General features: G+C 42.6%; 1 protein-coding gene across 2 annotated transcripts; it reads right to left on the minus strand.

The window, feature by feature from the left end:
• Positions 1 to 1,062: 1,062 nt before the first annotated feature.
• CAPRIN1 (cell cycle associated protein 1) lies at positions 1,063 to 27,621 on the minus strand. Of its 2 annotated transcripts, XM_082283541.1 has the most exons (19): positions 27,451 to 27,621; positions 26,941 to 27,146; positions 18,510 to 18,572; positions 17,239 to 17,325; positions 15,374 to 15,612; positions 15,178 to 15,260; positions 13,979 to 14,116; positions 13,378 to 13,430; positions 13,206 to 13,292; positions 8,707 to 8,862; positions 8,512 to 8,620; positions 8,017 to 8,078; positions 6,535 to 6,645; positions 5,850 to 5,999; positions 5,530 to 5,680; positions 4,665 to 4,859; positions 3,577 to 3,677; positions 3,109 to 3,172; positions 1,063 to 2,341 (listed from the first exon to the last, which is right to left on the minus strand). In XM_082283541.1, the coding sequence occupies exons 2-19, from the start codon at positions 27,142 to 27,144 to the stop codon at positions 2,277 to 2,279; spliced, it is 2,118 nt and encodes a 705-aa protein (XP_082139667.1). In that variant the 5' UTR covers positions 27,145 to 27,146; positions 27,451 to 27,621; the 3' UTR covers positions 1,063 to 2,276. The 2 variants fall into 2 exon arrangements, with proteins under 2 accessions (XP_082139667.1, XP_082139668.1); XM_082283542.1 differs by lacking the exon at positions 6,535 to 6,645 and having other exon boundaries at positions 27,451 to 27,620.
• Positions 27,622 to 27,675: the final 54 nt, after the last annotated feature.

Here is a 27,675-nt window from a genome sequence, read left to right on the forward strand (position 1 = left end):
TTCCTTAAGGAGCATCTGGTGTACAATGGAGAAAGCTGAACAGCTCGAGTTCTACCAACCATTTAAAAGTAAGCTGATGCACAAAGAAAAATAAAATAATTAAAAGAATTCACTGTTTTCCTATATCAGTTCAACATTAAAAGGTTTGTCTTTTTATTTTTTTTTTCCAGTTAAAAAACAGTAGGGACTATTATCTCAGTAATAGCTTCCTAAAAAAGACACAGAACAGCAACTTCTCACCGGACTGCAGTTTAGGAATGTTCTAGGCCTCGACTCAAACTGCTGCTTCCAGACATCAGCCCCGTTTCAGGATGCCTGGTGTGGAATATGGTCTTCACAAGCTTATCACTTCCCGCAGTGAAAACATTTTTCATTTGTGCTCTTCACACAGGACATGGAAAAGTGATTTCCCACCTATTTGGATGGAGTTCCAGACTGTTTCACAACGAAGTCAAAAGTATCTGACTGCAAGTTCTGAAAGTTCAGTTGTGATACAAAGTAGAAATGACCCTCTGAGTGAAAACAACCTTCCGTTTTGTACAGAACAGTTAAACACCACGCAGCTGTTCCTTAATTTCACCTTTCCACAGGTAGGAATTATTTGATGAGCAATACTTAACATATAATATAGCACTTTTCTTCTTGCACGTGCTATAGAATGCAACAGAACTACCAACACCTCTATGGAGGCAGCTATCAAAATATTCTCCCCACTGCAGAGAGAGTGCATGTGCGCAAAAGGCAGGCACAAGTGATTTTTCCAAAGATTATACCACAAGGATGCAGTAAAACTTGAATAAGACTTGGTATTTTCCAGCTCCTAGGCTTATGCCATTTCTTTTATACATCGCTGCCTTGATGAAAAAAAAAAGGAAAAAGTCCATCAAAAATAAAAGGTTTCCCAGAAGTCACAGCTAGTAGAGTAAAACCAGAAAAACAGGAGGAGGGTTTACATCTAGTCAGGAAAAAGAGACTATTGGGGAAAAAACCCAAAGAAACCTTATGAAACGTCACCCCGACACATTGAATCTGTTTCAGCCGTTGAAAACCAGTGTTCCAGGATACAATTTTTATAAACATGTTTTATTTATCTTGCTTATACCATTAGAACTGTAACTGCTGGCTGTCATTTCCCTGAAAAGGGGAAATCAACTCAAACACAGACTGGTGCTTTTCAAAAGATAGCAATTGGAAGGGCAGCAGCAGCGGGCATTTGAGATTTCTTAAAACCTTCAAGGCTGCAGGAAAGACAAAAGGACATGTGACCAAAAGTGTTATGATTATCCATTAGAGATTTCCATCAGTACCGGCATCAGTTATTTAGGTGATAATACAGCAAGGTCAAGTATTAGTGACAGACAATGTGCAAGTCATAAGGAATGATAGAGAATACCAATCCTTACAAAAGTCATTGCTATCAAAGAAACTTAAAAGTGTTTCAAAGAGATATCTAAATACTTCACATCAAATATACAGTGGCCATCCAGATTATAGCTCAGATTTGTTGCAAAATTTTGTTCAAGTGCCAAATCAAACCTTTTTTTTTTGTTGTTTTTCACCTTGTCACCTAAAAAAAAAAAAAATTACACAGTTACATTAGCAGTTATGCAAGCGCTCTGAACTCCTTAGCCACGGGAATCAGGGCCCTGGTGATGAGGAGTGCTGCAGCTAAGGGTGCCTCTTCTCTGTCACAAACTGCTTCTAAGCCCACCTGTCTATTTAGGGCATTTGCATCACTACACACCTTTAACTGTTCAGTGCTTCGGTTTAATAAGAAAAAGCTGAAATGCAGTTGTTCTACCAAGCCACACTTCACCTTTTCCATCCTTTCATGGGAACATTTAAGTTTTGTCAACTGCCACCACAGTAAATCTTTATGGATTTGCAGATTTTATCTGAATTTGTTAAATCACTTTTAAATGTCAGAAGCGAGTCGTTGCTTTTTCCTGCCACTTCAGTTAACCATGGAGATTGGATCACCCTGAAAATTGCCTTTTTTGCTTTACTCTTAGCAAGGGTGAGGAATCTGAATCTCATATGCAAGGCTCAAGATGATGCTTAGGACAGAACATGCAGAGTAAACGTTGTTTCGTTCCTTTCAATATCCAGGGAATATAAAGCTGGCAACTGTAGTCCTGTCATTATGGGTAATGAAAATAGTCCCTTTACAACAAACTTCCTGTAAGGGAGAACAAATAGATAATAACTCTTCTGGTAACATGTATTGTACACTGGCCAGCGTGTTTTTGGCGTTGAATGGAATCCTGTGAATGTGTTTAATTCACTTGCTGAGCGTTCATCTGAGGCATCCCTCTGTTTGGTCTAGGGGGCCCTCCACGACCTAGAAAACACACAGAAAGGAGGTTGAATTCTGCAGGAAATCTGGTTAGTTTAAAAACAGGCCTACATCTTCTTGGCTAAACTCAGAGAGACTCTGTTGTGCTTCCTGAAACACGCTCTCAGCTTCAGCGCAGCCCAGTGCTGCACTGAGCTCGAGGCCTCAGCGCCGCACCTCGGGGCTTTCGGGACCGAGACAGGGACAGAACCCTTCAGAACTGAGCTGCCACGTGGGGTTTCACAGATGCAGGGCACAGCCTCGAGCTGCCCTCACTGACAAGGCACTCATGGCCATGTCTGTATTGACACAGAACAGTCTCATCACCAAAAATGGTTTAAGAAAAAGACTTGAAAAAATAGTGATGAAAATGAAGTCTAGAAGCTGAACTACAGCCTCATTATGTCTGTGGGGTTTGCTTCCTAGGGCTTTCATTAATAAAAGACAGTTAAGTAGTTCTGCTGTATCTAAATGTCAACAGCAATTGCTGTTTTAGCTTCTTTTCCAAGAATTCCTCATTCAAGAGCCAATTAAACTTCTACCGCCAGTTCACAGGATCACAATAACTCAAGTCAGCAGGGTCCTCAGAGGTTCTGCAGGACCAAGCCCTGCTCAAAAGCAGGGTCAGCTATGAGGTCAGAGGAAAGTCAGCTTATTCTTAATTGTGAGCTGCTGAGGAAGGAGTGAGGTTCTTTCTGAAGTCCAGAACTTTAAAAGTTGGCTCAGAAACTTCCACTCAACCCAAATCAATTATTCACTACTCTGGAAATTACCTCTAGGAGCTCCCCGAGGTCCACTTTGTCCAGAGCCACGTTTGAAATTCTGTTGATATCCATCCTGAAGCAAAGAAATTAAAAAAGTTACAACACAAAACCTGGGCATTCTGTTACTAACTGCCAGCAAAACAAGGAGCTTTTCGAATGATGTGCACTGACAAAACACCTGTAACTTCAACATGCAACACTTTATTAGTTTAAAATAATATTAAAAAAATAAATTCTTATTTCCACTAGTGCCTAGCAGCTGTAATAAAGTGTGCAGTGACAAATGCTCTCTCCAGTTACAGGATATGTTGCTCAATATAACTAAGAAATATAAATAGATGTCTTTAGTGTTCAACTTTTCCAAACTACACAGAGGCAGTCTGTGTTCCTGAGCAATAAAAAAAGTCCCAGAGGAAGCTGTCACTAACAGCTTTGAGTGCTTTGGACACGTATTTCCCCCCTCCACTGGTAGCTTACCCTCTGGTAGTTTGAGTAATCCCGAGGAGCATTGAACTGGGGCTGTGTGTAGCCACTGTTTGGAGTGTTGGAAAAGGAAGGACGGTAGCCATCATATCCCCCTAAGGAACAGGGCACAAGTCTTTCACTTGCAAAACAAAGTTGCACTTAATACTTGACCTTCTGCTACTATAGAAAGAAAATCAGCAACAGCATTTTACTTAAGCCTTAAAAAACCCCATCCCTTAGGAAGGGCTGTTTACCTGCAAGTCAGGCAAATGTCTCCAATATCAGGGCTAACATATTACAAGAAATGGGAATGAACACCTGCTAAGGACTGGGAGGAGGCAGAATTCAGGGCATTTCTCAGAGTAATCTGAGGCCTGATTTACAGAACATTCAGTCCAGAGCTAAACATGATCCTAGGTAGGATCTAAACGTCCCAGCTGTGGTAACTGCATTCACACTCCAATCAGCTGTATTTTTATTACACAGGTTTCTTCTCTACTCCCCAGCCACACGAGAGGAGGAGAACATGGAAGACAGTACCTGTGTCCATAAGTAATCCCAGAATACCTGACAAGGAAACTATCTCTCTCTCTCCTATTCTAACATAAACCTCTTTGTAACACTGACAGCCACATATATAAGGTCCACGAATCAGGAACATTCTCTTATCTTTCCAGAACTACAGTATCATTCCTCCACTCCTGTTAATTCCCTTGGCCTAGTGACTTTTGGACTCTAGTGTTCCTGTATTTCTACATAAGCCAGCCTACTTTCATTCTGATGAAACACAGAACTGTAAAATACACTGTGGAAATAAAAAGCATTTTTGAAATATCAACTGGCATCCAAATTCCCTGCTCGATGGCTGGCTATTGCTGCATTTGCTTATACTTGCAGTGGATGCCTAACAATTGTATTGTAACAGAGGTCCAGACACACACTTACATTTGAAGTTGCTCATCTACAGCCAGTAAGATTCCTACTGTAAGTGTCACAGTCTCCCAGAGACACTGCCCCAGGTCAGTTTAACACTTGCTCTGCTGAGCTGGCGCTCCCCCGAGTGCAAGCAGAAGCTGTGAGTGTCTCGCAGAGCTGCTCACCTCTGAATCCGTTTGCTGGGCCCCTGTAACCGTTCATGAGGCCCCGGGCCCCGCGGGATCCCCCCCGGGACACCCCTCGGCTGTTGTAGTAAGGCTGGCTGTTCCTGGGAAATCCAGTGTTCTGCTGGGGAGGCTGCTGGTGGTTTCCTGCCACTTGGTGACTCTGGTCCGGGGAACCGTGGTAGGTACCAACCACTGCAGGGGAATTGGGGGGGAAAAAGGAAGTATAAAAGTCTGGATTTCTTTATGTTCCCACAAATCTCTCTTTAAACCCAGCACTTGGTTATGGAGGAAAAGGATGAGGCTCTTTCTCCTTATTGCACATCCAGTACTTGTTAGCACTTCAGGGGAAAGTGAAGGCAGTGCTGAGAGAAGAACAGCTCTGGATAGAGACTTTTATTTTTTCAAGTTGTTAACCTGGAAAGCATTTTGCCTGCTGAATTCAAACCACATCTCACTGATTTCAGCAAAGCATTCCAGACCTTTGTGAAATCTTGCACTGACTATTGAGAAGCCATAAATATTTGCTCTCATTTCTGCCTTACTATTTCCTTTATAGAATGTCACCTCAAATTGCACTATTTGTTTAAAGCAACCAGAGCAAGTACTTCACTCTACTGCTTTCACCTTCAGAATAATCCTGGTCCATGTCTTTATTTAAACTCATATAAAACTCAGTCAAGTGGTGTAACAGTTGGAGATAAATATACCAAATTTCACTCCCTGTTGGATATTCAAACCCAGAGTAACAAAACCTGGCATTGCTCAGGGGAAAGGTTTGCAAGGGAACGCGTGACATGCTTTGCTCCGTCATCTAGGACTTCACAGACTATCACCTGCTCTACCAAGGCCACAAGAATTTTACCTGTCTGGAGTTGTTCTTGCTGGAGATCTGATTGTTCTACTTGGTGAGGTTGATTGGAGAAAGTCTGGTTGTAACTGGCCTGGTACTGGTTTTGTTGCTTAAGGGTTTCTGGCTCATTAACAGGAGGAACAGGTGCATTCATGTTGAATACCTGTAAGAGCAGAAATTCATTTTTACAGCTCTTCATTGTATCATGTAAAGAAGCATCCAAGTCTGAGAAATGTGAATCACCAAAGACTATCCCAGGTAGCTACATGAGTGATTCCACCACATGGAATGAGTACCAAACTGAAGGGATCCAGTATGGATTTCCTACTCACTGTTTGCATGGATTGGAATGGAGCTGCGTTAACATTGATTCCGCTGCTATGCAAAGGCTTGCTGGATCCAGCCTGGAACACCTGCGGCTGCGATGCAGCGGGAAGTGATGACGACGATGGGGTCTGGTCTGCATTCAGTGACATCGAAGCCTGATAATTAAAACAAACAACATTTTAGCAGCTTTTGAGGTACCAAAACTTTAACTTTAAAAACTTAGCTTAAAAAAGAGTGGCAATGCCTCAGCTTCACCTCTACAAACAACTGTTTCCTACTTCAGCTCAACAGCCTCATTCACAACAGCATCATGAGAGGAAAAATCTAACCATCTTCTCCCTCATTAACTTGAAACACAACTAGAAAACACTGGATGGGAAATGAGTAAGTTTCCAGGCTAACTGCTGGCCAATGTAAAAAAATAAATCCCATCTCCTAAGCCAACAACACTGATGCTCCCATGCTGATGTTGGCATGCTGCATCTAACTAAACATACAAGCTTCCAAATGAAAAGTCTTACTATGGAAGACTTACTGGTCACAGAAAGGCTCAGAATTCCGGAATCAAAAGGGAATTGAAGTGGCCCTATCAACAGGCAACTAAAAAGAATGTTATTTACGAAGAAACAAACTAACATTTGATGTCACCTGCAATCAGAGTTCTTCCCACCCCTGTGAAACCTGACTTGCCTGAATCTGGTCAATTGATTCTTTCTGTGGCCGTTGCTCTGCTGTGTGAGAAGGCTGATACATGGGTTGGGAAGCTGTATATCCCTCACTTGTAGAAGAAACCAAGGGAACCTGACAAAATAAACCCCAAAGCCCCCAAAAGTCAGCTGATGCTCACACACAGTTTTGTAAAAAGTATCAGAGACCTCCGGATGGATGGTACTCTCTGGTCTGTGAGCCAGCAGATCTACACAACCAGTACAAATTAGTTACTTCCAACCACCAACATTGTAACATGACAACTCCAAGCTCAAACACAAGTGGACACGGGCTGGCTTCCAATGGCCTGAATTTTATGTTTTATGAGCTCTGCTCTCACACAGAGCCCAAGGAAAACTCCAGCCAGCAAAGCTGGAGGGCTTTGCATTAAAGGCTGTACTGGGGAGTTTAAGAGGCAATGGATAACAACTGATCGTGGTGTTCACACCACACTGGAATGTTCCAAAGCCAAGAGTAAGTTTAGCTACTGCTTGCAAGATCCTCAAGAGAATCACTGGCAGCACTGGTTGAGGTAAGGGAAATAAGAAAAAAAAATCCATTGGATTAAGTGACAGACATCACCTAACAGCAAAATAGAAACTAGCGCAGAGAAAACACTCTGCCCAAAGAAATTATTCTACTCATACAAGACAACAAAACTGTGGAGAGCACCAGCACTTCAGGAGGTACATACAGAGGAAACTCACTCCTGTTTCTATGTAAATGAGCGACTTAAACCTTGCAGACCCAATCTGGACAAGCCAAAGGAAGCAATTTATACTGCCTGTACTGTGAGATCCATCATCTATCCAGGCTTTTTAATTGCAAATACCTACAGGGATCAGACCCATTACTGAGACCAGCAGAGTCCTTGGAGATGCCACACATGCTTAACACAAAATTAGGAAGTTCTTTAATCACCAGACAACTGAAACATCTTAACAAGAAGGTGACTACTTCAATTATACAGTGGAGAAGGAAGTTTAGGAGATCCAACTTAAAAGCTCAACTGAAAATAGCATTCAACTCACGCTGACTGCTCTACAACTCCAGTATAAAATCCCAATCCAAGCAAGCAACTGGAAGTAATAAAACACAACACAAAATCTGTAGTTAATGCATTAGATCTATCTGTGCCCTGACACTCAGTTGAACAGACACAGGCTGCCCTTTAACCAAGTGATTTCTGTTACAAGCAAATAACAAACCACCTGCTTCTACATAAATTGGAAGTACTACCACCCATGGCTTAACTACTAAAAAAAGAGAAGATCCCCTTACTGGAATTTGTAATGTCTGCAGAGAATGAAACGAGCAAGTAGTAATGCTTGTAAGCAACAATGGAGACCACTGATTTCCCAAAATGGGAACTTCAGCTTTTTGAGTTTCTCACGTAGCTAGGAATTATTAACTCAGGCCTAATATCAAACTCAAATCCAAAATACAATTTACTGAACATTTTACCTGTGTGGCTTCTGGTTGCACAGGAACTTGGGTAGGCTGGGCAAGTCTTGACTCAGCATGAACTGAAGGAAAATAATTTCACTTATTACATAGTAAAATCAAAACCTTTCACAGAATAGCATTACTATCTTCTCTGATCAGTTATGTGAGAGCTGATCACCATGAAGATGATGAAGCCTTTAGCATGGCAAAGCTATACTCAGATTACCAATTCCTGTTGCCATGCAAAGAACATTTTTTCTAGTAGTCCAAAATAATCCAAAGCAAAACAAAAAAACCCCTTTAGCTATCCCATATTTCCAAGCAAAACCTATAAGCAAGTGAGAATTGGAAGTCTAAAAATAGCACAGTCCCATTTCTGAGAAAAACACACTTTAACAGGACTGTACTATTACTGGTGGTGACCCTTTTACTACGCAGCTGTAACTGAAGCACTTCTAAGAGGTGACTTGCAGGCTTCCCCAGTACTTATGTTTAGGATTTACCATTACAAACCTGGAGGGCAAACCATTTGTGGCATGTCCAAACTCTGTGCTGGGTTCATGGGCTGTGCAGATACGATGGCAGGATCAAGCGTTTGGTTCTCAAATTCCAGCATCGAGTCCTGGGGAGAAAAAAATAAAAAAGAATAAAAAATCAAATCCACATTGCTGTGGGTTAAACAGATGAATGTTTAGAGTACAGAAATACCTGCATGAAGTTGTAGGGGCCTTGCATCTGTGCCATGAGGTCCTGTACTCGCTGTCTCCTGACCAGGGGGTCTGCCTGAGCCACAGCAGTGAGCGCATGAGGTTCCGGGACGGGAGGAGACGTCGCCTGTGTCTGTTGCTGCAGGGAATTTACAACCTAACAAGAAACAACAACCAACTGCAATTTCAGCTCGAGGCAGCACTGCACTCAAGTGACTTGGGAGTTCTTGGCATTTCTGGCTACTGCCTAACTGGTTATGGATGATGGAATTACTGTAGTGGGGTTGAGTATTACATCCTACAGACAGGTCAGTGCTGGTGGCCAGCTACTCGTTTGAACACTCACAGGACTACAGAGTTCACACTCTGCTCTTTTTTACTCTCCATCTACTCTTTTCCCCATGAAAAAAGGTGTTTGTTCAATATTACATGGATTTTGTTAGGGCAGGATTTGAGACAGCAATTTATCAGCATTTGGAAATTTAAAGGAAGTGGGGGAAGAGTAAGCTTCAAAAATATGCACAAATGGGGAACAATTATTTTCTCATTGCTTTTTGGTAAATGTAAGTGGAGTCAGAATTTTTTTGTCTTTCTTAAGACTTCAAAATGCTCAATTTTCACAGCCACTGTTATCCTAGGTCCCTGATTTACTGTCTCAGGGAACAGCATGCAGCATTGCATGACAAGGATTGCCAGACAGCACTGCAAGGGGACACCAGAAGCCCAGAAGCAGAAGCACAGCTCATGGTGGGCAAGAAAGCTCAGATTTACCAGACATATTCCAAAGTGGCAAACATCAACAAAGGAACAAACTGCAATGGGCTTTCAGATAGCACCTGATCAGACAGCAGAGAAACCAGCAAAGCTGGACACGAGCATCTCAAAAAACCATCAGCAAAAAGTTTGAAAACAGACAGCAGCAAGGATGGTTGAGCCGCACTCTGATGGCCCTAACCAGTCCCTAACCTGCTCTTTAGGCAGCTCCCATAATCCAGAAGTGCCATTTTCCATGTCAACAAGTGCCCTTTAAAAGTATCTTTGTCAATGACTTGTTTATTAGTTCTCTATTTCAGTGAGCTTCTAATATTAAAAATCTTCCAGAAAAACAGCTACACTTTAAAACTTAGTTACAGAGGATATAAATCAGCATACATGCGCCTGGAAGTTCAAAATACTGATGTGAAAAACGTGATTTCTTATTAGAACTGCAGAAGACAGATTTCTGTACAGCCATCATGACAATTAACAAACCAGTCCTATTTTAGACCAGTCCTATAACAAAGATCTGAACTTTAAGCCTCAAACTGCCACTATCCAACCTCAAAGCCTGTACGTTTTTTAAAAATTTCTCAAAGAAACCTACAGCACCTTCCAGTATTCCTACTGCTTGCCCAGCTTTCCAAACCTTGTTTGCACATAGCATTCTGCACATGCACTTGCCTCACCAACTCCAATGGCTTGTTCCTTGACCAAATCCCTGACAGAAAATCTGAACAAAACTAAAATCTAACCACAACCTACAGTCCTCTTCGAGATTCCCTTCAGAGCCAGATCACCACTAGTAGCAATCCACAGAGAAGCAATTTGACAATTCCCATGAAAAATACACCCTAAGGCAGTCCACACTGGAAACCAAGCAAAACTGCTCTGGCCTACCCCCAAATTTCACATTATGGACTGTTTCCAAATTAAGATTAGGTCCAGTAAGTAGAAAAAATTATCTCGAGCACATATATAGACCTTTTGCATATTTCAAAGCTTAAAAATTGAAAAGAAAGTGCAAGCCAGATCAGGTGAAACTCCTGAGTAGTAAAACCAGCAGCTACTCATCTCCTGTGTAATTGTTATCAAAAATACTCTCAATTATTTGAGCATACCACTCAACTCATGGAGTCCAAGTCATTCACAACAATTCAGTATCTTCAAGGAAAAAAAAAAAAGCGTTGATGGAATCATCAAGAATACATAACAGTGACAAAAATATCCAACACTTTCCTTTTTCACAAATAGTACAGCACTAACTTCAGATGGTGTTTCATATTTTACATTATCTTTTCCAATCCTCTTTTTTTTCATGTCAGAAGAACAGTTTAGGACCTATTCCTTCAGCCTTATTAGCACTAGCACGTACTCTGACCTAGTACAACCACAGTAGGATGAAACTACTGAACATAAAGATAGTCTTGGCAGCAGGCAGAGCTGCCACACACAATGCAAGGAGACTGACAGGGGACAGGAAAAAAGGAGGAGGAAAGGTAAAACCACAAGTTTAATGACACCACAAACCAACAGAAAGAACTTGTGTTCTGGCAGTCTGAGAACAGTTTTCAATTCTACACAAAATCCATCCACCCGAAGTTCCACAATCTAAGACACAGTGAACTTTGTTTACAACCAGAGTCAGGTACTTTTTAGAGAAGAAGCAGTTAAAAAAATAAAAATTAAACCCCCACAAAACAACAATTAAAAAAACCTCCATAAATACTATTACCAATAAAGGACATCTTCACCAAAATTAAAACATCATATAATCCAAATACACTTGGAAAATTCACAAGTAAATTCCTTAGTTTCAAACTTATGGAAGGCCCACAGAAAAAACATCCTTGTGAAGACATCATCACGTCCCAAACTAGAAACACACCACAGAAATCCTGACTGTATCACATCTACCTGAGGGTTACTGAAAAAGAGAGAAGTTTATGATACCCTCCCCCTTCCTGAACAATTATGGAGCTCTTCTGAGCAAATGTTCTCTTTCAGATTTCAAAATTCACAGCTATCAGTGTACATTCTGTGTCATGATCTTACCAAAGCACAGTTCAGCTGCATTCCCATGAGAAATGAGATTGTGATGCCAGCAAGAATAATTTTACAGGCAGATATTCCCAATTTCCCTTTTTTGTGTTATAGCTGAGAAAATAAAGTTCTTAATTATGAAGAAACAGTGATTTTCAACTTTAAATTTTTCTAAATTATTCCTTTTCTAAGATGTCCAAGATATTGGGACAAAAAGGACAACTGAAGCATACATTCTTTGTATTGTCCCTATGAAAACAAAGCTGATCCAATCCCATACTGGATCTAGTACAGATGCCTGAAAAATGAGGAGTTTCAGAAATCTGTCTCATACCAAACTGCAACCTGAACTAAGTCTTCATCCATACTCCTTATATTAAGAACTACAGAGAACTGAACCACTCTGGACCCTTGGTAGAAACAGATATAAAAGGGGTATAACTGAAGCCTATCAATCATTAATTTTTAAATGCTGTGCCTTCTAAGAATACTCCAACCAAGCGTGACTTTAATGTGTGGGTTTGTCAGTTTAACAGATTTCTTAAAACACATTCAACAGCAGTGATATTTTAGGGTTTTTTTGAGTAAGGGAATGAAATACTATGACAAGAAACTACCAAACTCATTCACAAACATGGCAAAGCTGTCTTAGTCCTAGAAGCCTCACACTCATCCTCAGTATTATTAAATCTCTTAGTGGTCTTCAATGCTGTAGATCAGGAATTTCAGCCAGACTCAGTGTAAATCAGCTGATTAGTTTATCAGATCAAAACAGCTGCTCTGTTTTTTCACCATTTCACAAGATTTTGAACACTTAATCCACTCCTACACTTAGAAGCAGCCCAAAGGCACCAAGAAAGTCTAATGCAATTTGCTGCTGCAGAAGGCTAAAATCAATCAAAAATTAACTCTCCAGCACCTGAAACAAACTGCTCATGCCTGTTTTTAACAGACAGACACAACTCAAGCTCCAACATACCAAACATGGGGTTTGTCCTTTCCTGTATGTGCAGAACACAAACTCTGGTGCAATAAAATCATGGACTTGTACATGTAGCAAAGTCTGAGTGCAAATCACTAAACTGGGGATGGATCCCAACACCAGTGCACCACAAACACCACAAGTGAACAGCCACTCAAGTGCAAAGTAGTAACAAGTGAAATACTTGAAGAACTGTAGTTCTGGGAAGCAGAGACGTACACACAAGCATATTTTAACATCAAATTATGCACATAAGCAATCTGCAGCAGGTATTAGTTGAGTTACTCATTTTCAGCTCCCTCTCCAGGGACCTGCTCAATGAAAGCACAACTACACCACACTGTCAGCAGCTGGGGAGATAAACTTTTAAGTTCTACATTTGCAGCTAAGTTCTCAAAAAAAAAAAAAAAACGACTTCAAAAAAGTCCTTAAAGTCTTTTTAAGCCTAAGACTTTTAAGTCCTGTTTTCCCAAGCAAGCCACTAATGAAGAAAAGCAAGTTCTCTGCAAACTTAGCCAGACTAAATAGATTTTATTTCTTTTTAAATACTCCTGAGCTAAGTATGTAATTAAATAATCAAGTAGTAAGGCCAAGCCTACTTAAATATATGTATTCTTTTATATATTGGGGGAGAAGGGATGCAATACTAAAACCTATCATGAATTGTGAGCCAGCAGAAACAGGGATTGCAATTTTACCTGCAGTACACAAGATCTTACCTCAACCGTTTCAACTGTCCACTCATCTACCTGTTCCTTCTCACTACTGCTGAACTGAGTCTCTGCCATGAATTGTCTGTTTACATACTAAAATAAAAATAAGAAAGGGTATGAAAGTAAAAGTAAGTGGCATTAAAGGTATACAAAATGACAGTCTTTCAGTGAGTAATACCTCAGTTGATTCAACTTCAGTTGGTTCAGTAAATTCTTCTGCTGGATCGGGTTCTAGAAGAAAAAGGAATAAACCGTTTGTCTGGGAAAACCCCAAACCAACAACAATAAAGACCCCAACCACCCTCATGTTACAGACCTGGAAGATACAAAGTTAGATGAGAAAACCTTGTGTCCCAGAATGAAGCAGAAATGACAGGGGCATTAACAGAGAATTAGTAATAACAAATAATCTCAGAGCTTTGAATTAAAAAGCAAAAAAACCCCAACATTAAGTTCTTGCTAGGGAGAGTTATGTTCAGCTATGCCTTCTCCACAAAAGGGAAAAATGTTCTGAGCTTGTTCTTAAAACTGGATACAACATTCCCAACTTTAAGTACGTAATCACACTGTCTGCTTCAAAAACTGCTCCCTTCTAACATAGCTTAAACTGGTGGGAACCACTGGAAAGTGGCAAAGCCTCAGGCAGCCAGAACTTTCATCCTGGATGGTTTTGGTACTAGAGATGAGCACTGCATTTGCAATTTAATCACTCTGAGGACTGCAGAGACAAGACAGAACAACACAAATGTGTCAGTCACAAGGCATCTCCCCCTTCTCACCAGCCTCTGCCGCAGTGTCTTCTACCGCAGGTGCAGGCGCTGCCTCCTCTTCCTCACACAGCCCATTCTGGTGGTTGTGGGTGCTGTCAAAGTAACTGGTCTGAAGAATCCGTTCAACAACCTCCTTCAGTGCTTTGTCTGGGAAAATGGAACAGGGGAACATCAGCACCAACTCAGTCCTCATCATCATTTCTTTCCTTCCCAAAGATTGCACAGTTTTCAGTCCAAAGGTTGTACATTTTATGACCCTTTTGCTGGAAGATGTTGCTGCCCCAAGCCAATCCGTGACCATTACTGGTACAGGATTCCTTCTCTTACTACGTCACATTCAATAAATCCATAAATAACCCAGTGTCATTCAGAAAAATCTGAAGGGCAAGGAGGATCTTAAGAGTACATACAAGTCTTCAGAAGATTTGTGGAACACTTCACAGTGAGGTCAAGTTTATGAATTTAATTAGTAGACTTTTATTCCTGTTATTTAAAACCATTACTGTGAGACAATTTCTTACAAAACAACTGTCAGTACAAACAAATGTACACAGGTACCACCTGATTCATGAAGGTTCTTCCCCTGAAGTGAAGTGGCTCAAAAGAGCCTTTGTAAGCAAAGAACACTTGCCCTCAGTGCCTCAGATGAATGCTGGGGCATCTTAACCCAAAAGACATCAGCCCCATTGGGAAAGCAGCATTACTGGCTGCCTAGGCCATGTATTTGGGAATTATTTCCTGCAAAAAAGCAGTCTGGCTGGCATGGTCACACCCTGATCTGCAGCTGATCAGTCACAACAGGGCAAAGCCACTACACTTTTTGCAGGAGCCACGGGGGAGAGAACATCCCACTAAGGATGGCCATGCCACTTTATGTATCAGGTCCTATCAATAACAAAGCTCCTTGCTCACACACAGGTTTCCAGAAACAAAGACCTGTTACTGAGCACCAGCAGAGTACTGCTGAAATAGCAGGAACGGACTGAGCTTCAACAGTGAGTAACGCTGAGCCAGTGTGAAATAAAAACCACCACACACTGAGCCCAAACCTCACAAGTCACTGTTACAGTCCAGCTAAGAGCTGAGGAGAAGCAGTTACTCTAAAAACTCAGAGATAATTAACTGCCCAAGCTCTCTTACATCAGATGTGTATTTTAGCTCAGGCACAAATTCAGCGTGCTGTCTCTGCATGCAGAGACTGTACTTACAGGTTGTTCCACAAACTGGTTTTTCCTTCCCTTCCAGTAAGTCCCACAGGTGAACAGATGCTTGCTCATACTGCTCATTCAACCTTAAAAATTAATTAATAAGAGTTAATTTCTTACCGAGTCTTTAAATTACCATATTAAATACATTGTTAACCGACTGGCAATTAGAAAGACAAGCATTCTGCTATAACCCTACCTCATGTTCATGTCTCGTTCAGGGTAAACCAGCTTGTAAAACTCATCCAGCATTGTCAGCTCCTCCTCTGTCAGCACTGGCACCCCATTGGATCCTTGTTTGAGGTCGCTGCGCACTTCATCATCACCCAACTTCTCCAGAATAAACTGTAGCTCCAGCACAGTCTTTAAACGCTTCTGCTCAGCCTCCTCTCGCATCAGCTGCTCCCTGCGAGCTGTCTTCTTTATTGTTTTCTGGATCTGGAGAGGACCCAAGGGAAAAACAGATAGAAATGTCTTTAACTGCTAAGAAAAGGTGCAGGAGAGCAAGAGAAGAGCCTAAGTGTTGGGTTCTTGCACTGGGCAAGAGCAGATTTTAAGTGTTGGGTTCTTCCATTTGGAAAGGCTTGGGTGATCCAGATTTTTCACACTGGCCACACAGAGAACAGGAACAGAGAAGTTATTCACCATATCCCATGACAGTAGGAAACACTCACTGGAACTACCAGATCCGCTTAAAACAGATCAACCAAAGTACTCTCTGTTTTTTCACGCACCACAGGAGGGAACTCATGGAATGTTTTGCCCTGAAAGGCTGGGGAGATAGACAGGATCAGCAAGTTCAAAAAAGGATTTAAACAAATTCTTGGACATGAGATCCCCAGTCAGACACCCTAGGGAACAAGCATGTGCATCCACTGCAGCACTTCCAGTGTGAGGAGCATGGATGCAGGGAGGGAGAGGATGACACATCATCATCAGCCTTGAGCTCTGCACTGAACCTTCCACAAGGCTGGTCTAAATGCAGCACCAGTCTGAACCCACAGGATGTTTCTTCCATTATTCATCCCAGCATCCAGCATCCCAAATTCAGCTGGTTTACCTTGTAAATTTAATATTCTCTATCAAAAAAAATCTATTGTGACAGTAACTTACTCACTTTGAAACACCTAAATTTCATTTTTTAAAATCAAAGATGTATCTTAAAATCAACTACATGTGAACCAACTCCAGTCAGGAAAAACTGCAATCAAGTTTGAAAGCAGAGCACCAATCTGGTACTCCTGGATTCACTGGCCTCTTTTAGCAGTCAGCTGACCAGGGAAACACTGCAGAACTGACCTGTCCAGAAAAGAAGGCTCCCCAGTACTAACATTCCGTAAACACAGATGGAACTGTGATGCCAGAAAACGAAGAAACAGGTTGGCTCAGTCCTACAAATTAATTTACAGCCACAACCAATGTAGAAAGCAGTTTGTAATACAAGGGTGCCGCTGCCCTTCAAATTCTCACAGCCTGTTCACAAGCTAAAACCACTCGCTAGAGCAGTCAGCTGCACTAACATCCACTACACAACCAATTCCTCCAATGCTGCTGCTCTTTCCAGAACTCCCAACCTTTTAGAACTTAATTCTCGACCACAATGTTATTTTGCCTCCTTGATAAAACACCAACTCAAAAGATTACCTATTTTATAGAATCCAGGTAATTTATCCTTTACAAAAATATGAATTGTCTCACAATGTAATTTCAGACTGTGTTATTAAGAAATGAAAACCCTATGAAATCAATTTAAGAAAATGTTACCAATGCTAGCAAGTGACCATCTTTAATGTTGCACTGCAAACCTGTTCTGTGATCACACTGTTTTCAACACTTGAGTTGTGTCAGAAAATTACTACATTACTCTTGCTTCCATACATTTATGGAGTGCATCAGAAACTCTTCAGAAAGCCTGACATCAACTAATATAAAGAATAGAATAAAACAGTCAAACAACAGGAAATCAAGGGCAATTCATCCCTGTAAATAGAGGTGACTACTGCATCAGTGGAAGAGTTTAAAGTGTTTGGATAACCCACATGGCAACGCTTGATCTTTACTTACATCTTGGCTCAGAGCCATAAAACTCCTCTGCAGTTCCTTAGCAAATTCCAGATTATTTGTCACTTCCTGGTATTTTGACACCGCATCCTTAAAAAAACCCAGAAAAACCACAAATGTAAACCAGAACCAACAGAACAGAATATATACTTCCAACAAATAAATTCCACGTGTTTTAGTTCTGAAGAGAGACACAGGACCCCTCAATGGGACTGCAGCTATGTTAAGGCAAATTAGATTTTCACTGGCCCAGATATCAAAGACTTGTCTATGTCCTTGGGGCCTGTAGTTTCTTTAGATATGCTAAACATATATAAAAATATGCCTTTATGTGCTCACATGAGTGATGGACTGGTCTCATGGTTGGCTGTAGCCAATTCCCGACAAAAACTATCTAACAACTGGGAGAACGGGGGAGAAGAACATCTGGCAACTCAGAACTGCTCAAGAGTTTTAGAATTAATGATTTGTTATCTCCAGTCAGAGCCCAAATCAGAATATACAGAGCATAATGTTCCCTTCTCCAGAAATCTTTGCTTTTGCTATCTTCTTAAACCTAATACTCTGATCTGCACCAAAGCAAACCAAACACCTCAACCCATCTGGTAGTACTGCGAAATTCCATCAAATCAGAATCAAATCAGGGGGATATGGCTGAGACATTTATACCCCTGCTGTGACAAAATAATGGGATTTCTCCAAACAAAGAAGATTTTTATCAAGCCTAGTAGTCAGGCTTCATAAAAAACATGTGTTTCCCTCCTCAGCATGGTGTCAGTTCTCTTCTCTGCTCAGCAAACAGAAACCTTATCATGGTTTCTCCTCACAATAGGCCATTCCAAAATAAAAACACACAGATCTGTGATATTTCAGTTTTCAGCTGGCACAGAACCACCGAAGTGAAGATGAAATCATCACACGGACCAAGGGAAGCAGCTCATTCTTTTAAGTGTCAACAGCTGCAATAGTTGGAGGGTACATTTTTTCCCTTCACTTTCTCAGTGTTAAAAATCATCAACAAAACACTGTTGATTACTGAGCATCTGGTGATCTCTTGAAGTATCAATGTGCATGTTTGCACCATGCAACTGAATTTAAATTGATATTTGCTTTTTATTTACTACAACTGCAAAACTGCTGCTGAATCAAGCTCTACAATAACCTACTTTAAGAACCAGCCCCAACAAGGAGAGAGGCAGCACAAAACTCCTCACCACAAGATGACAAAACAATTTAACTGAGATCTGGTTAGGATTTTTTTTGGTTGTTTTTACCAGTTGATCTTGATTCAGACGTTCTCCCTTGTTCATTCGTTCCTGGTAATCATCAAGTTTGCTCTGAAACAAAAGAAAAATGCTGTTATGAAGAGCCAAGAATCAGTTTAAAGCTTTTTTTTCTACTTGGGCTAACAAAATTATGCACTGTACTATTACAGTACACAGACTGTAACACAAGCACATAACTGTCCTGAAGGAAGGGTACATCAGAAAAATTCTCTTCTGGGTTAAAACATAAAGATTTTCCCAAGAGGTAAATATTTTAACTGTGTTTATTTGGCTATTACAATGTCTTCATGGCTAGTTGGAATTTCCAAGGAAATTCACATTCTTCCTAAGGGGAAAACCACTCTCAACGGACATTTCCTTCAGTCCAAACCCCAGAGAGCTGAACTGAGGGCTGAGGTAGAGCTTATCACCACTTTATCACTACAGTACCAAAACCTGACTGCAAACCCCCACTGTCAATGCTATTAAGATCCAGAACTGTAATTCTCTGTAGCTGCATCACTTAAGAGAGTTGTAAAGAATTTTAAACAGTTTCTAATCTTCTGTGCAAGAATGCCCACCAACACGATTCATATTAATAGCTCTCTAACATAGTCTTGTTCAAGAGCATTAGGATTTTTTTTCCACAGGAAGAAACTGAAAAAAGCATCATTGGGCTACTTTGCAGCAGGATGGGTTTTCTCATCTGCTTAAACAGAAAATGATGCAGAAGAGTGACATTGGCCAAAAGCAGGTAAAACTCCTGTGTGCCCAAGTGACAGATTCCACAGGCTAACAAACTAGAAAGGGTCTTCAAAAGGAAGCAAAGGCTGTTAGGATAACACACCTAATCACTAAGCTGTTTCCACCATTTCTGTATTATCACTAATTACTACATAGTGAATGAAATTAGCCTTGATCTGATTTTAAGTTACTAAAACGAATCCTTAAAAATTATCTTCCCAATCTAGGATAATAAAACATGAAAAGCAGAACACTTCATTTTGAATGTCAAAGAATTAAAACCCTGATGCAACCACTGTCTCAGGGTTTACATTTGCCACTGAGTGACACCCCGTTTGGTTGCTGTTGCTCTTTGTTTCAGAGTCTTCAGTTAAAATATTTTACCGGTATTTTTCTAGTTAATTCAACTTCTATGCTCAGCCTCAGAATTTTTGGAATGATCAAAGTCTGTGGAACAATTTACCAGGCAAGCTCCTCTTCCAAAGTATTTGATGCCCATCATTACTTCCTGAAACCCAATCACCGCTGTGAGCCTTGGTCCTTTTGATGTCACTGGTGCCCACAGTCTGGATCTTTTCAAGTCCTCCAAGCCAGATACAACATTTAACTACTTCACCTTCCAGTGTATCAGAGCCAGCAATGGCCTAGGCAAAGTCAAAGCAAGAACTTCCAGACTTCCAAAAATATGTTACTGGGAATCTCATGCTGGGGACAGAAACTACATGGTAACAGTTGTTAAATGCAGCAGCCACAGTTCTTAACAGACCAAAAAAGTAGCCCTGGAGAGCATTTGGCACACTGCACATCTATCTGAATAGGAAGGAAGGTCAGGTTACTCATCTCCATCCCAATTTCAGAGCAGATGATGACATGCTTGGACAATCACAGGACAGTTCTCTTGGTCTGGGAGAGTGTGGCTGAGCTGTGAAGCCAAAGGGAGGTAAAAGGGCTGAACCACTGCAGTGCCCCAGTGCAAAGCCAGGTCAACCCACACCTCTGATGGCTGAAATCCTACAGCAAACTGGCTTTGCAGACGAGGAAATTTCAAAGGAAGTTCCTACTTGCTCAAGTCACTGGCTCCCCTGCTACAGATTACAATTCCCTTGGTCACCCTGATGCAACAGTTTGTGAGGCTGCTCAGTAAATAGACTGCAAACATGAGCCAGCTTGAACACGGTCTAGAAAAATGCATTAAAACAAGTTCTGTGATCCAGTCTCCAACACAAACCCATAAACAACAACAGTAAAACAAACAGGGTGGAACACTGTATTCCAGAACACCACTTTGTTCAACTTTGCTGAAAAAACCCATATATTGCAAAATTACACTGTGAAACATTGACAGAATCCATTCTGCTGGCTGAGGGCATGAGGGAGGGAAGAGACAAAAATATCCTAAATAACTACAATTTTTTCTGTATACTTTTTCCATGCATGGTTGGTCCTTTCAGATTAAGATATTGCAGTAACATACTGAACAATGCACAACCTTTTTCTTGAAGAGTGAAATATTCTTACGTCTAATGTAAATGCTTTGCTTATTTTTATTCAACCAAAAAGCAAAGGGTAATATGTCTATTTCTGTTAGGAATAGAACAAAAGTTACTTGTCTTCACTTTTTCTTCTTTATAAATATTCCTGTTGGGAAGGTAAAAGCAGAGGAAGGAAAGCCCTGTCAGCTGCAATGCAGAGGACAAGCCAATGTGCATTTAGTTAAATGTTACCACAAAGATTTCGACTGCCAAGTAAGCGTTTTTCTATCATCCCAAAGACACTTTAAGATCCAAAGCTGCATTACACAGAAATATTAAGTGAAATGCTTTCCTTTTTAATCTGCACTGTCAACTAACAGCAATCCAAGAGCAGTATTAGTGCTGTAAAACAACTGCAGCAAAATTCCTGCTTTAGGAACCTACTGCAGTGCCTGCAAGAGGGGAAGACTGTCTTTATCTTAACCCCCCTACACAACTTCACCCTCACTCCTCACAGATGGAGATCTCAGAGCATGGAGACCAAACCAGCAGGGAAAAAAAAAAATCCAGTGGCAAAGTGAGCACATAAATTTGAGTATTGAACAGCTCATGAGTCAGCAGCTCCCAGTTCTGCAGGCAGCAAGCCACCCTGCCTCAGCTTTTTCCACTGAGATACCTGAAGTGCTTTGGAGTTTCCTAGGGAAAAAGCACCAAAACCAGGCTCCTGGGACTATGGTGTTCATTGCTTAAGCATGCCCTGGATTTTACTTTAATAGGAATCCGAAACTGAGTTACTTTACCGCAGTAATAGACAGTTCTCTTCACCTCCTCTGAACTGTCTCAAAAATGTCATCCTAAAGTGGAAACAAAAAATGCAGTTACATGGCATTATCCTCCAAACCAACACTGGTTTTAGAAATGCCTGACCACTGAGCCATCACTTCCAGTGCTGTGCTACAAACTGGATCACTGGAATCATCAGATTAAAAATAACCCTTAAAAAAGGGGGTCAGGAGCAGGAGGGAGGCTCTATATTTAACCAGATAATTTCAATGCTATGGTTCTACCAATTACAGCAGCACAAGTGTGCACGACAAGCTGCAAGGTGCAAGGGGACAAGGTAACCTCTGTGAACAGCTGGAGTAAACCTTTCGGAATCCAAACTCTACTACAAGCTAAGAAAAGGTGGAAAGGACATTCCAAGTCCGTTTTCTGAGGCATCTCAAAAACTGAGTGTTTCTGACAGCACAAAAGCAATTAAGATAATCCAACATTTAAAATAGCTGTGTAATACGGTTTGCACTGAACTCAAATAAAAGCCAAGTTACAAATCAGAAGTTTATTAACCTGTTTTACATCTCTGCATTGTAATTTATCTGCCCTCCACCATCACCTCCACACTCATTCATTGCTTTGCAGCAAAAACTGCCCAGAAATGAACAAAAAATCCCCACAAACCAAAACCAGACTTCCCATTTTCTCAAAAAAACGGGCAGAAAAAAAACCATCAAAAAGGTAAAACACTTAACAAGGAAGTTCAGAACCTCTCAAACTCCACCAGTTCTGAGAAGCAGTTTCAGTCCTGAGCCAGAACCAGGAAGATGGAAGGATGCAGTAACACCAATATGCCAGAACACAAAACACTTACAGGTCTTCTGTTTAAACTGAATTTATTTTTGAAATAACAGTTGTAGATATTCTGGTGGGTGGGTGGGTTTTTCCCCACAGTCTGGGAAGTTTGATGGTTTAGAAAAAAGTATCTCCATGATGTATTAGCTTTTAAACAAATGACAAAGATACATCGATTCTGAGACTGCAGTTGCATGATCAGTTAACCCCCAAGGGAAAAAAAAGCTGCTTCAGTAACCAGAATTAAGTCACAGAAGAGTGGAACCCCAAGTTTTGGTGACCGCACAGAGATGTTCTTTCCAAACCATCACCATACAGGATTTCCTAAAGAAACACCCTGAATTTACAGGGAAGCTGACTACACAGCAGGAGACCTGGATTTTGCTCTACACATCATTTTTGTTCAAAAAAGTTACTTTTACAAATGAATTCTAGAACACCAACTCGGCTGCAGAACACAAATTGAGCTCTCCCAACACATTCTGTGTGTCTTTTTCTTCTGAAACAAAAACTGTCATCCAAACCCCAAAGCAGCATCTGAAAAACTGAAACTAGAAGGTGTTTCCAGAGCCCCTTGGACTCATCATGCATCCAGTTAACTGAACTCACTGGGAGACAATCCCTATTCTACAATAACCAGTTAAAACCAAAACAGACCCAGCTGAAACCTCAAAGCACCAACCACCACATGATTTCACAGATAAACTGCTTGGGTTTTCAAGACATTAAGCTGGATATCCAAAATTGCTACCAAGAGAGGTTTCAAAGAAAGATTCAGGCTTTTAATACACAGTTTGAAATGAATGTTACGATTTGGTCCAAAACCACGTTTAATCTCCAAAGATAAAATTCAAACCAAGCCTCACAAGGAAAGGTTCTGGAGACACTCACAAACCTGGGACATCCAAGTGGCCCAAAATCATGGACAAAAGCATTTAGAGAGATGCTATCAATGGGCAGCTTCAAACTTCCTGCTACCACTTGACTGCACCTACAAGAATGGAAAACCGATCCCAGTGAACCGCGTCACATCAACTTCAAATGTCCATCTGCTGTTCCACGACAGTTCTTGTGCAGCCAGGACAGCAGCACCTGGGAACTCCTCATTTTGCACCCCAGCCAGGGTTACACTCAGGAGGAAATTCAGACAAGCTGATAAAGTGGCAGCAGCTCAAGTTACCAGGCACAGGCAACACGTGCCATTTTTCCAACTCCAGACACCAAGCTCACATCAAGTTTTTAAGCTCACACGTTACCCTGTGAGCATCTGCCCATCCCCTAACCCACGCAAACAAATTATTTTGCCCCTTTGGCAGAACATTTGTTTGATAAACTGCTCTTACACGGCTCATGCTCTATTGCACAAGTTGAAAGCAAAAATAACTGGGTTTTTTTCATTCAACCCTGAAATAAAACCAGAGTTTGATCTACATTCAATTGGCTTAAAATCTGGAAAGGATTTTCCCTCTAAAAACAAAAACCCAAAGAGCCAGGGAGAAGGAGAAATTGAAGGTGAAATATTTTCTCCTAGGGAGCAGAGAGAGCTGGCAGGACTCTAACCCCAGACACCTGACAAACACCTGGAGGAGTCCAGGTAACTTCTAAATTAACTAAGCTTGTCAACATAAACTCGAGTTGCACATCTGAAAGTCGCATAGAGAAAATACCCCTTTAACTACCCCCTTCCATGCACACACAAATATCTTGTCATCTAAGAGCAGAGAAGAGCATTCCTATAATTTCCAAATATAAAGAGATGAGGGGAACACAGACGTTTTCAGGCCATGCTTTCACATCCATTTCTGAACAGCAATTCCCTTTATCCTAGTCCCTTTTAACACAAGCAATGCTCATTCTTTCAAATGAGGTCACATTTAAGAAAAGAAAATGAAAATGTAACTAATAATCTAGTAGTTTTAGTTTATACAAAAACATTCAAAACAGTATAGATCAAAGTTACAAATATTATTTCAATTTGTGTTTTGGTAGTCATGCTATTTTATCCTCTGTATTTAGAGGTAAACGTGACATTAAATTTACTCCAAAAATTCAAATTTCTTCATGAAGAGTGACCTTTCCTCTACTAAAAGCTGCACACTCATTCAAAACCTAAGATGGTACCTCTTCCAGAGCAATCATTTTTCATCCTTCAGAAATGTGTGTCTAAGTATATCTCTGTATTCATTCTGTGACACAAAGCTCTGAAAATCATCCCTACTGGCCTTCGGTACCAGCTGCTGACAAAGAAAGGATTAGCTGTCCAACTAAGCACAAGTTCCCAGTGAGATTTACTGCACTTCTCACCCACTCCTGTCTGTGCAGTATCCAGCACAACTTTACTTTCTGGATGCTTGGAAAAATTAAAAATATATTCTTATCCACAGATACAAAGTACAAGGAAATACTGATGTGCACAATGAGCTTTGTTTTAAGACACAAAGCATGTAACGCTCTCTATTAAAGAGCATTAATTACTACAGAACTCTTGATTCCCCCACCAAGGGAGAGGCTCAAGCCCACAAATGAGTTACTCTGCTTTACCACACCAAAACCCATTTCTCTCACGACTTCTGTAGTGCTTATGACTCCTCCTTCAGGAAGTTTCAGAACTTCAGGCCATTAAGACTTAGGAATCTTTCAACTTTAATTCATCAGTGAGAGACAATAGGGAGCTTTTCCTTTTCGTGCCCCTGCCCTTGCCTTTTCTTTAAGCCCACACTGCCCAGCAGAGAGTATTCCAAAAATAAATGCGTTCAGTAATTTTCATGGAACATCTTCCAACAAAAGCCATGTCCAGAAAAAAAAGGGCACTTTGTCCCCTCTATTCACTGGGTAGAACACTTCACCTGACTAAAACTGCACTCCAACAGAATGGAACGGCGAAGGCAAGTGTAAATTAGGTGTAAAAGACCTCAAGGTTAATAAAAATACTGCTCCCAAGAAAAGCTGACCCTCACACCAGTAACACAGTGCTTTATCCTTTTGAATACTCCCAAGTACAGAACAGGTCAAAATATTCACCTGCTAATTTTGGTTCTTAAAATATATATTTCTAACAAATAAAAAATATTCTCAGCAGATTTTTGTGTATATCGGGTACAACAGTTAAATTTCAAACAATTTTTTTGTATTGGAACAATTAGAGACAGAAAGATCTGCTGCCTTTGTCAAGCTGAGGACCAGTACTGTGTGTGCACATATTGATGTGTATTAATGACAAGTTTAAGACAGACATCTTGTCCTGTCTACACACAACAGACATGGAGCAAAAGCTCCTCTGATTCTAAAACTTATCTAAAAGGTCCTGGCTTGCTGCTTTTTGCCATGTCATTTTTAAAACCCAGGAAAATCCCACACCCAGTTTTTAAGTGGGAAGCTACACTGTACACAGTATATTTATACAGTGTATTATTGATACACAGTGTATTATTCATAGCTAAAGCACGGCTTCTTTCATTTACAACCCACCTGTACAGACTAATTTACTGGTAATATTTCCACCTTCTACAATATGGAATACTATGAATACGGCCAAAAGTGCCAGTTAAAAAAAATTAATAGAACAGTTATTATGCTTATTCACGTTTAAAAATAAAAAGAGATTTAGGGCTCCAGCATGAGCATGAAATTATTTTTCAGTAATCCCTAATTTTAGCTTGGCAATGTGGTGGTTTGAGGCAAGTCTCGAGGCTATGCATTAGCTCTTTTTCTGACGGACGCCTCATGCTCTGTAAGTTGTAAAGCCCTGCGAAGCTCATCTAATCTGCCACCACGGAGAGGGTGCAAAACACGCCGCGAGTAACCACGACACCCTTCTCCTCTTGTGCCACAACTCGGAACCGTCCGAGCACCACGGATTTAGTAGCTGCTCTTTCTAAAAATAACCCCTGAAAGGCCGCTTCCAGCTGGGCTCAGGCTCCCAAAGAGTTGAGCTTAGGGCGATGGAAAGCGAGCGGTGACACCGGGGCGGGGTGGGGTGGCCCCGGCTTTGTGCGGGCGGCACAATGAGCTCCGCCGGGGAGGCCGGGCCGCCGCCATGTTACAGCTCCGCGTCCATGTGCCCGGCACCGGGGGCATCGCAGCCTCTGCCCGCCCGCTCCGCCGGGCACGGGCACCGGGAGCGCTCCGGCCACCGCACGGAGCGGGGATGTGGGGAGCCGATCCCAGGGATGGCGCGGCTGGGAAAGGCCGTGCCGCGGGGAACAAAAGGCGGAAGGAGGGGGAAGGGAGCGGCGCCGCCGAGGGGGCTCCGGGCAGCGGGGCCGAAGGGGAGGCGGCAGCCGCGACCCCTCCGGGCTCTGCCCCGCGGGCCGGGGGGAAACCGGGCCGGGTCCCGGGAGGGCGGCCGGGGATGGGGCAGGGGGACCCCGGGAGGGGAAGGGGACAGGCCGGGGGAGCGGCGCTCGCCCTTCTGGAACCTTCCAGCGGGCGGCCTCTGGGGGCCACGCCGGGAACAACCCGGGAGGGCTCGGCGGAGGGCCCGGCACAAGGGAGCGGAAGGGAAACAGGCCAGACCGGCTCGGGGGCAGGGGCGGCCGGAAGACGGGGGACAAGGCGGGTGGGCGCCCGGGGGTCTGACGGGACGTGGGGATCACCTTCTTCTTCTCCAGGTTGCGCAGCTTCTTGTCGATCACCCCCAGGATCTGCTTCATGGCCTCGGTCTGCACCGTAGTGATGTTCACACCCGCCGCCGCCTGCGGGGCCGCCGCCGCCGGGGCAGCCTCGCTGCCCGGTCCCGCTTTGCCGGTGCTGCTGCCGGTGGTGCTGCTCGCCATGGTGCTGTTGGTAGCCGAGGGCATCTCTGTGAAGGAGGGAGGGAGGGCGGGAGAGAGACAAGAGAGCGGAGAGAGCGGCGGGCGCGTCACAGGGAGGGAGCGCGGACGGCGGGGACGCGCGGGAGCGCGCACGCGGCCGCGCGCGCACGAGCCGCACCTGCCCCGGCGCGCGCCCCGCGGAGCCGCCCCTCCCTCCGCGCGCGCGGGGCGGCGGTCACGTGACCGCGCGGGGCGGCCGCCTCGCGCCCAACGGTCACTTTCCCTTCACGCTCCCCTTCCTCCCCCCCGGCCCGCTCGGTGTGTCCGGAGGGGCCGCGCCGCCCTCCTCACCCTGTGCGCGACTGAGCCCGGGGGGGGACACGCTGCGCTCTCTCTCGCTCTGTAGGAATGGCCGCCTCAGCCACGCTCCGGCCCCGCCGCCCGCGCTGCTCCTGCTACCACGGGAGAGAGAGAGAGAGGGAGCGGCGGCGCGCACGCCGGCGCGTAGAGGCGAGGCGGCGCGGGAGCCCGCGGGGTCCTGGCTGGCCTGAGGGTGCCCGCGGAGAACGCCTGAGC

This window comes from Coloeus monedula (genome assembly GCF_965178545.1).
Source record: "Coloeus monedula genome assembly, chromosome: 6".
In the NCBI taxonomy this organism is placed as follows: domain Eukaryota; kingdom Metazoa; phylum Chordata; class Aves; order Passeriformes; family Corvidae; genus Coloeus; species Coloeus monedula.

Excerpts from the sequence above, each read along its gene's own strand:
- CAPRIN1 (XM_082283541.1), bottom strand. The coding sequence starts at position 27,144 with ATGCCCTCGGCTACCAACAGCACCATGGCGAGCAGCACCACCGGCAGC. Across the intron at positions 8,621-8,706 it reads GCCCCTACAACTTCATGCAG|GACTCGATGCTGGAATTTGA; the intron begins GTATTTCTGTAC and ends TTTTCTCCCCAG. Across the intron at positions 3,173-3,576 it reads ATTACTCAAACTACCAGAGG|GATGGATATCAACAGAATTT; the intron begins GTAAGCTACCAG and ends TCTTTGCTTCAG.